This window comes from Oryza glaberrima, chromosome 2, assembly GCF_000147395.1.
Source record: "Oryza glaberrima chromosome 2, OglaRS2, whole genome shotgun sequence".
Classification (NCBI taxonomy): Eukaryota; Viridiplantae; Streptophyta; class Magnoliopsida; order Poales; family Poaceae; genus Oryza; species Oryza glaberrima.
This window is the reverse complement of record NC_068327.1, coordinates 19,407,330-19,417,258: the sequence shown is the minus strand read 5'-3', so window position 1 is coordinate 19,417,258 and position 9,929 is coordinate 19,407,330. Positions and strand designations below refer to the sequence as shown.

The following is a 9,929-nucleotide window of genomic DNA, read 5'->3' as shown; positions in this document are numbered from 1 at the left end:
GCCGCCGCCAGATCCACGCCGTCGTCGCGCCGCGGGGAAGGGCGGGGAAGTCGACGGCGACGACAAAGGGAGGTAGAGGCGGCGGATCCGCGCAGGGATGGGCCACCGAGGTCGCGCCGCCGCCGCCGGATCCACGCTGTCATCGCGCCGCCGTCGGATCCACACCGAGACGGGCCGCCGACGCCGGATCGACGCGAGGTCGCGCCGCACCGGATCGACGCCCCCGTCGCCCTTGGCACTGGAGCCCGCGGCCGCTCCCGCCCGCCGCTGCCGCTGCTGCCACCGCGCGCCGCGCCGCTCTCAGCCGTCGCCGCCGCCACGCTCGCCATGCCCGCCCCGCCCCGCGCCGCTCTCGGCTGGCGCCGCCGCCGCGCCCCGCGCCGCTCGATCTCGGTCAGAGAGAGAGAGAGAAAAGAGATAGAGTGAGAGAGAAGACTGAGAGGAGAGGATAAGATAGGGTTAGGTGTGAAATTACAAAGTTGTAGAACTCATTGAGATCTATATAAAATTTGAATTTTAAAATGTAAGAAATTCAAATAATTTTTTGGGTACTAGATGATTTCAAATGGAAAAATCATCAACAATAAAGTTGTATAACTCTTCAAGATCTACAACTTTTGTTTTGATCACTGTTCTATATGATTTTGTTTGAACAGTTTGAATTTGATTTTCAAAATATGATAATTTCAAACAACATTTTCAAATACTAAATAATTTCAACTGAAAAAGTCATCAACAACAAAGTTGTATAACTCATCAAGATCTATAAATTTTATTATAATCATTTCTTCATCCAACAAAGTTATTTGTAAGATTGTTCACAAAATAAACATCTCTTATATAATTTTTATAAAACTATATAAGAGATGTACATTTTGTGAACAATCTTAAAAATAACTTTGTGGGATGAAGAAATGATTAAAATAAAATTTATAGATCTTGATGAGTTATACAATTTGTTGTTGATGACTTTTTCAGTTGAAATCATTTACTGCTTCAAAATATTATTTGAAGTTTTGAAATTCAAATTTTTAACTGATAAAACAAAGTCACAAGAAAAAATAGCCAAAATAATACCAGTAAGAACACAATAACATTATAGAGCATGATTTTAGAAACATTTAGGAAAAAATCATCCAATTTAGAGTTCATATAAGTGAGATATACTAGTTTCAAAATTTTCAAAATTTATTTTCGCATACGGCTTCTTAAGTGGCCCGTATGGAAAAATCGATTTTTCCATGCGGGCGCTTAAGTGAGCCGCATGCAAAAGTGAGCTCATTTTTGCATGCGGCCCTCTTAATAGGCCCGTATGGGAAAATCTATTTTTCCATACAGGCCACTTAAGCAGCCGTATGGGAAAATGACCCTCGATTTTTGCAAACGCCACTAGTTATGGTCCGCATGGAAAAATGATGGGGCCTCGTACAGAAAAATCACTTTTGTAGTAGTGGCTTCTATCTAAATTACTTCAGACTTTGACTTTTTCTTAAATAAACTATTAGATGGTGTGATAAGCGCATGATGAATTACACAAGATGGGAACCCCACGCGTTACTACGGAAGAACTACATGACAAAATAGTAGATATAAGTTGTATACAATTTACTTTCTTATATGTATGATTTCTTTCAAATATGTTATGTATCATGTCTTGTACCTTGATCGATTTAATTATCAAAAAGTTATAAATGATTGAAAATGTGGTGACGTTTTTTAGTGAACATAGACAATTTACGTCCTTGATTTATCATCCAAAGGACAAAAAAAAATGAGGTGATGTGGTTTCGTAGGAGAAGAGAGAATTAACATTAACTATACTTAGTGGGAGATAAACTTTATAGATATATAGGATTAAGAAATTTTGAAGCAACACGTTATAGTGCAAATTTAGATTTTGTTTTGGTCTATAACTATATTTTAGTTCCTAATGTTTGTGTTGTATCCAAACTTCCGATAGGTATCCAAATCTTGAGGGGAAAATATGAAGTGGAAACCACGTATACAGTGAAAACTTAAAAATTACCGCTGGATCTAAAAATGGGCACTTAAGATTTATCCACATAACCTAAAAACATGATTGAATCTGTGAGGAAAACTTTTACGTGGACAAATTTTAGGCGTCAATTTTTATCCAACAGTAGTTTCCAGCTTTTCACTGCCTATGTGATTTGCACCATATATTTTTCAGTTCTTGGGCAAATATCGGCACTCCCAACCCTAGTATCATCGAGTTGCTATATCGACCGATCTGCCTAGCAGCACCGATCACCCTCCTAGGAAAAAGAAAAAGAAAACATAAACAATTGAAGAAGAACACATCTAAACAAAATTTAGCGTACTATTGGAGGAGAGAGGGTGATTTTTAGTCTAATTTTTTTAATAACACCAATCCAAATTTTTAAGGGAGTCAATTTTTTAATACTCTTAGAGACACTCTTAGCTCTTTTCTGTTGAGCTGAGGTAAACAGTCAACACTCGTTACTATACCATTGGCATGTCTACAGAGAGAGTACAAATATACATTGAATTGCTAATTAGCATTTGACAGAAAATCGAGGGGATTTCTTACAGATTTCAAGCCACCTGATTTCCTTAAAGATTTATGCGCCCAACTCCTCTTCCAACTCCAGCAAAGCTCCGGTGATTGACAGTGGCCCAACAAGTTAGAGTACATAGTTCGGATTGGGGTTAGGGTGAGGGAGTGGGAAATCGAGGAGATTGCAATCCTTAGAGGGATGGACATGGGAAGTAGCGGCCTGATGGTGGATGACAGAATGGGTAGGCAGTGAGGCCGCGCCCCCACCATGGAAGCTGCAAGGTCGCAGTGGACAATTGGCCGATGTTGGTGGTGGAGGCAAAGTGGAGCGAGAGGTTATGTGGTGGTGGCAGATCCGACAGCAGGGAGCCTCTGGAAATGGAGAAGATGGTGGGACGGGGGGACCGGCTTGAGGAGGAAGAGAGCCGGGAATGAAGGGGAAGGTCTAGTGGGCCTCGTCAACACCATTGACACTAGTTTCAAGCGGAGGCGAGGTGAGGGGCATGCATCGCAGTAAATGATGAGAGGGATAGGAAGAAAATAATACGGTGCATGGATCTCAAAGGGATTCAATGGTTTAAAATTTTTAAGATATGTTCAATCCCGACACACATATATACAAGGCTGTCGATGAGGGCGTACAAAATGAGCAATCGAATAGGGCCCTAAAAATTAGGGGCCGCAATATTTTTATATTTTAATCTACGCCAATGCGTTTCAATATATTTGAAGACCTCTTGTTCCATTTTTATAAAGTTTTACTTTTACTCATTTGTTCATTTGGCTAGAACAGGCTTGTTTTTTTAGTTCCGATAAGTGTTCGATGGCAATCATGGCTAACTCAAAGAGCTATAGCTCATGACGATGATATGAACGTGCGTTCTAGGCATTAAAGATTACATTTTTCCATATAATAAAAATAAATTACTACATCATAACATAATATTTTTCTAACAATTATTTAAAATTTTCTTCTGACTGAGATAGAGCTCCACTGCTATTTTTTTTTTGTCTTTCCTACTTATATTAGCGTTAAATTGTGTTTTGCACTGGGGCCTCGAATTCATAGGTAAGGCCCTGCATATATATACACTCACTTATAGGTTATGTACTTTTAGCTGGTTTATGTTGAAGCCAACAACACTTAAGGAATTGGGATTTGGGAGTTAAAAGACGTACTGATACATGTACACATCCAGACAACCAGTTATCCTATCAATGTTTCACCAGTTGATTTTAGGAATTGGGAGAGTGTAAGCACAACATTGGTATGATGTCCTTGAGGAGAGCCGAGAGCATCTTCCAGTGCACTGAGAGCGGTGTGCGTATATATGCTAGGGCACATTAATTTGCATGCCTGCTTTGCAACTAACCAAAAGACAGGCATTCATGTTTTAATTCCCCTGCAGCTTGTTGAAATGCTGACGTGGCCAACTGGCGTATCTCACATTAACTATTATATATCCCTGATTCGATCGTGTTTCTGTCGTTAATCATAGGCAAGATATCCACCTGGTGATAGTTACATGATACTGGTAATTTTTTAAAGAAAAGATTAGCATAGCACCACTGTTAGTTCCCTGATATAATAATGGCACCATCATCCGTACGAACCATGTGTTCATGACACTAGCTAGCGCACGCACCTACCATTATTTTCTGTCTTAAGATTCTGACGATTATGATGATACATACAGCTTTCTGACGCATTCGGTGGAGCAATTTGAAGCCACTACTTGGGAGTTCTAAAAAAACGAAAAAAAAAGAGGCAGTACTCCTTTTCTTTGGATAAATAAATGTCAAATTTCCCCCTTATATTGGTGGCGATATCTCTCGTACCTTTGACTCGCAACAGGAATATGAACTTCCCCTTTGCCAGGTAAGAGCAGCGAATTTTTTTAAATAAAAGGTTAAACATTTGAAATATGATTTTTAGTAGTAATTTAGGTAAACTTTTTAATCGTACGTCCTAGCAATCATAAAAATTAATCCGGGTAATTAAACTGTAAAAAAAATATCCTAAAATTAATTTTGAAAGCAAATTCTACAATTTAGGAACGAAATGCGCAACATATTGGAAAAAGTAATGCCAACTGGGCCATATATGCATTTATATTTTGAAATGAAAGGATTATCAAATTAGGTCATCTTATTTCATCAGCGTTACAAGGACACATGCATACAAGTGAAGTAAATCACGGAAAACCTCTTTATTATCTGTAACATGATGAAATAATCAGCATCTTAATTTATTTGTCACACAACTCGATCGTGGTACAAACAAATGTTTGCAAACAACTCGTGATACAAACAATTGTTTACAAACAACTCGTGATACAATCAATTAATTGTACGAGAAGAGTGTAAAATTACCCTGGTCTTTCGATATCTGGAGACACGAATACAAACTCCAATCATCCTCAGCAACAAGCAATCAAATATCGTGCAGCGTGCAACATCGGCCAAGAACAGGAGATCGATGTCAGGGACGATCTGGCCGGTATATCGCAGATGGCGAGTGATGATTTAATAATAGCAATTAATTAAAGTCGCCATCATATATATCCGCGGCAAATTAATTAGGCGCCATTCATAAGCGGCTTCTTCATTTCCCACGCTTTCAGATGTGAAATCTTAATATCCGCCTCCCCATTGTTGAAGACGTAAAGATGGGCCTTGTCACCTATCGCCATCGACGGGTAAACTCTCGACAGGATGCAGGTCTTGCCCCCGGCGCCGAAGCTCTCAACCACCGAACGGTCAATCTGAAACGAAGTCACAAACAATGATGCATATATAAGACTAATCATGGTCACAGTCAATAAAGCATTGGTAAGTTATATACGAGAGGCACTAATAAAAAACGTGGTTAATTAAGCTCGTAGTATATGTGTGTACTATACCAAGCTTCTCAAGGAGATCTTCCCGGACGAGATGTCGGTGTCGACGAACCCGGCAAAAGTTGGCTTGTAGAGATCCGGGCTAAGAGAAGACCTGCTCAATAAAAGAAGGACAGTAATTAATCAACTTCAGAGCTTTGGATTTAGCATTTTAAGTTGTCCAAACACTTGGGTAATTGCGAAAATGTGACAGGAGACGTATTTGATAGTGCTGTGGTAAAGGGTGTGTGATTCCAACTCTAAGATCATGTATTTCTTCTCTCATTTTTTTTTTTTGAAAACGTGGCAGACATTGATCAGTGCATGCAGGATGGGTATATGCATGTGTGCTGCTTGCATTGTACCGAGACATCACAAGGTAGTAGTATAGATTTGGCTGGTAGTGGTATCGTACTTGGTAGGGTCGGTGCACATGAGGACGACGGGCTTGGCGCCGTGCCCGGCCGGCTTGAAGACGCGGAAGAAGACGGCGGTTTTCTCCTCCAGGCCGGCGGAGGCCAGCACCCACAGCCCGAACACCACGCCGCCCCTCACGTCCGCGCCCTTCGCGCCGCACAGCCTCTCCGCGTCGTCGCCGAACGCCGGGTCCAACGCCTCCGCCTTCTCCAGCCCGGACACCTCCAAGCTCACCTCCACGTCAGCCTGATCGACACACAAATATCAAAGCAAAACTTGTCAGCGTCAGCGTCACACCTAGAAGGCGAATATGCGATGCGTTGCAGGTTCCTCTCCGGCCAACCGGATGCGTCCACGCCGTTGAAGGTGAAACGGGCGGGAGCGGAAGCTGACGCCGACCGAGCGGAAAAATCGCCGGTCCGGCGACTTCGCGATCTTCGCGTGCACGAGCAGGAATTGGGCACGCGATGATCGCTGCCCATACGGAATTGGACCGGAGCGAGCTTAGCTAGTACTCCGTATAACTAGGCAGCTCCTGCACATGGGGCCCTTGACGGCAGCAATATATATGGCCAATATTCTAGTCTCATTTTCTTGTGGATGGAAATTTCAAGTTACTGGTTTTTGATTTTGTAGTGTAGCAACCTGGTAGGTTCCGAGGCCCGTGACTTGGAAATGTTCCCCGGGCTTCACCACCTTGTCGCTGACGCTGACCGATTTGCCCCTCAGCGTCTCCAGCTCCTCGATTGGCCACTGCAGAAGCTGCTTCCCGCTCGGGTCCAGCCATACCTTTCTTGGGATCGCCTGCCAACGACACAAGCCAAGCCATCAATCTCCAAATCAATTCTAATTAAACCTCTAGTCCCTCCAATTTTTCTTTTACGTTTGGTTAGCTCTTGAAATTAAGATAACTAATAACATCAAACATTTGTAGAGGTAGGTAGTACAAGAAATTAAGATTGCAAAATTGTAACTATGATTTACATGGATGCCGGCCCAGCCCTTCGCCTTGTCGTAGGTGACGCTGTCGGACTCGTTAGCCCACCCAAGCAGGATGCGGCGGTGCTTCACCGGGTCGAAGAAGGTCTTTGATGCGTAGAAGTTGCCGTAGTCATAGCGGAGCCGGTGGTAGTCGCCAGCAGGGTTGTCCGGCACATACCGCTCCGTCACCTTGTTGTAGATGCCCACTGTGTAGTAGTCATAACGGGTGAGATCGAGGCTGTTCTTGAGCACGTACTTGCTGCTCGGCACAGATGTGTCGAGGCCAGCCTGGAGACCTGGTGCTTGCAACGGGAAGAAGTCTGGGCACTCCCACATCCCAGTGAGCGCCGAATGGAGTGGGTGCTTGGCCCGAACCCACGTCTTGAAGTCCCGGCTCCGGTAGAGGTAGGCAAGGCCGCGGCGAGCCCCCTTCAGGCCACCAACGAGCATCCGCCAATGACCGTCGGCGTACCAGGCCGTTGTCGGATCGCGGAATTGCGTTGCGTTCATACCAGGCTCCGGCGTGGCCACCGGGTTGTAGGCCGGCTTGACCCACTCACGAAGGAGCGGGTCTGACGCATTCTTGGGAAATGCGATATTCTGCACCTGGTAGTTGATGTTGGGGCGGTCGATCCCAGTGTAGAGGATCGCCGGCGTGCCATCGGGAAGGATGGTGGCAGAGCCAGACCAACAACCGTACTGGTCGGAGGGGATGTCGGGCTTGATTGCCGGCTCAAGGGCTATCCAGTTGATGAGGTCTTGTGATACCGAGTGAGCCCACACGATATTGCCCCACACAGCTCCCTTGGGGTTGTACTGGTAGAATAGGTGGTACCATCCCTTGTAGTACAGTGGCCCTGTTCAATGTTCTCAACTTATCAACTCAAAAGCTCAAAACATTTTTCATGTATAACTGGGGCGGATCCCCCAATTTTTTTTTGGGTGGGGGTGGGGGGGGGGGGGGGGGAGCCCATAGTACACATGTTAATTAGATCTGTTCTTGTGTACAGGTACAACTTATTGCTTATCAACTTATCACTTTTTATATGGTTTCTTTACTGTTTTACAAAAATGAGTTGTTTAAATTAAAGTTTATTGTGAAATTGATTATGTCTTGTCATGTCTAAATTCGTATAATCAAATTGAGATTCACTTCCAGACAGTGATACGCCAAAGGAATCCGTTGATTGATCCCATTGTCAAATTTTAAGACCAAACTTCGAAAGCTTGACCAGCTTAAATTTTGCTGCCTACTGCAAGAGTGTATATACGCATTCGCCTTGCAGCATGTGCGTGCCGGCATGCACCATTTTAATGTTAAACTGTCCTTTCTCTTAGCTCCTTCTAAAAAATTGGTCTTTAATCTTCCCATATTTAAAAAACACATGCACACAAGCGTTGCTGTTCATTATACTCTCAACATCATAGATCTAGTAGGCAGAAGAACAAGACAGAGATAATTTGCAAGAAGTGGGCCGGAAAATTCGTACCGTTCGGATCTGTCGGCGATGAGATTAATTTGCAGTCGCAGCGATATGATCAGAACCAGACACAAGAAGAGAAATAAAAAAATCGAGTTAGAACAGTATAATTGCAGCAAGCATCAATTAGGTATCAATCAAGAGTTATTAGCTTAATGCTCAAAAACAAAGCTGGTGTATTATTATTCGGGTACTTGCTGAACTGCAAGTCTTCACCGTTGTCGGATACTGTGATAACTTAAAAGCCTGCAGCTTGACTTTTCTGATGGAGAAGAAAACAACTGCAGGACTACCTAACTAACATAGCCAATATAAAGTTGATAACTCAGCAAGCTGTAATTTTTTTGTCCACCAGAAATCACCAGCGGTTATGTAGATTAACACGAGATTAAACCACTAACCACAGAAGCTGTTTTAATTTTTTACCAAGGTGCAAAGTACTACTTGCATACTCCCTCCGTTTCAGATTACTAAGTTTATAGACAAATATAATAATATTTACATTACAAAATTAGTTTTATTAAATTAATAATTAAATATATTTTTAAATAAATTTATCTTGGCTTTAAAATATTATTATTATTTTCTATAAATTTGATCAAACTTGAAGCAGTTAGATTTTGATCAAAGTAAAAACATCTTATAAACTAAAATGGAGGGAGTACATCAGCTAAAATTCAGAGCCATGTATTGCTTTGTTCGTCTATGGCATGATATTTTCTTGTACTAGTTATGTAATAAAGCTAAGCTATAGCTAATACTGAAGATAAGAAGAAACCAAAACAAACCAAGCTTTGAAGAGAAGATGTCGAAGAAACTAAGACAAAGAGGAACTGAAGAACATCCAAAAGTTCAGAGAAGCTAGCTGAGCACAATCTTTGCTTACCGTTGATCCAGTTCATCGGGGGCTGGAAGTGGTATCCTGTCCTGAGCAGGGGGCTGACAATGGAGGCCGGCACCGAGCTCGGCGCCTGCTCGGCCTCGAGGCTCCGGTGGACGACATGGGACGCGCCGGCGAGCTGCAGGAGGAGCAGCAGCAGCCATGGCGCGAGCGCCAAGAGCCGAGTCCCCATTGTTTTGTACTAGACAGGCCGGCCAGGGAGGGGGAGAAGTCGAGGGGCAGAAAGGGATGTGCGGATTTGCGAGAAGACCAGTTGGCTATATATAATACTTCACGGTTTACGCGTCTGAGTTTGCAGTGTAGACTGGATTAATCTTTTTTTTCTTCTGAAGGAGTAGTGGTTTCTGGAGCGAAAAAACCAACGACCACGAGCTAGGCAGCAACTGTTGTGTCTCACATGGCTGAAGTTATGCATCCGGCGTAGAAGTATACGTACGTACGTATTAGGATTACAGTAGTAGTATCATGTCTCTTCTGTTGTTAGTTTTATGGTATTATCGCCCCCACTCTCAAAAATATATTTGACGTTTATGATAAGATTTGGTTATTCTTTTTTTAAAAAAAATTAATGATCAAATTTTGAATTAAAATAAGTTTATAAATTTGAATAAGTTCATTGGATATTATGACGACACAAATTTGCATATGTTTTTTTATTTCAAAGTAATTATTTGAGAAATTATTGATGATCGGAATTTTAAAAGATTGACCTTTTATATTGGATAGAGAAA

The 9,929-nt window shown here is 42.6% G+C and overlaps 1 protein-coding gene across 1 annotated transcript; it reads right to left on the bottom strand.

Moving 5' to 3' along the window:
- Positions 1 to 4,725: 4,725 nt before the first annotated feature.
- LOC127762936 (beta-fructofuranosidase, insoluble isoenzyme 1) lies at positions 4,726 to 9,448 on the bottom strand. Its single transcript, XM_052287480.1, has 7 exons — positions 9,184 to 9,448; positions 8,307 to 8,315; positions 6,820 to 7,673; positions 6,481 to 6,639; positions 5,834 to 6,081; positions 5,443 to 5,533; positions 4,726 to 5,304 (listed from the first exon to the last, which is right to left on the bottom strand). The coding sequence occupies exons 1-7, from the start codon at positions 9,368 to 9,370 to the stop codon at positions 5,119 to 5,121; spliced, it is 1,734 nt and encodes a 577-aa protein (XP_052143440.1). The 5' UTR covers positions 9,371 to 9,448; the 3' UTR covers positions 4,726 to 5,118.
- Between the last annotated feature and the right edge of the window lie 481 nt (positions 9,449 to 9,929).

What these genes read in the sequence shown, in the direction of transcription:
- LOC127762936 (XM_052287480.1), bottom strand. Translation starts at nt 9,370, where the DNA reads ATGGGGACTCGGCTCTTGGCGCTCGCGCCATGGCTGCTGCTGCTCCTC. An exon ending in AGGGCTGGGCCGGCATCCAT is followed by an intron (nt 6,640 to 6,819) that starts GTAAATCATAGT and finishes TGTCGTTGGCAG; the next exon opens with GCGATCCCAAGAAAGGTATG. An exon ending in AGATCTCCTTGAGAAGCTTG is followed by an intron (nt 5,305 to 5,442) that starts GTATAGTACACA and finishes ACTTCGTTTCAG; the next exon opens with ATTGACCGTTCGGTGGTTGA.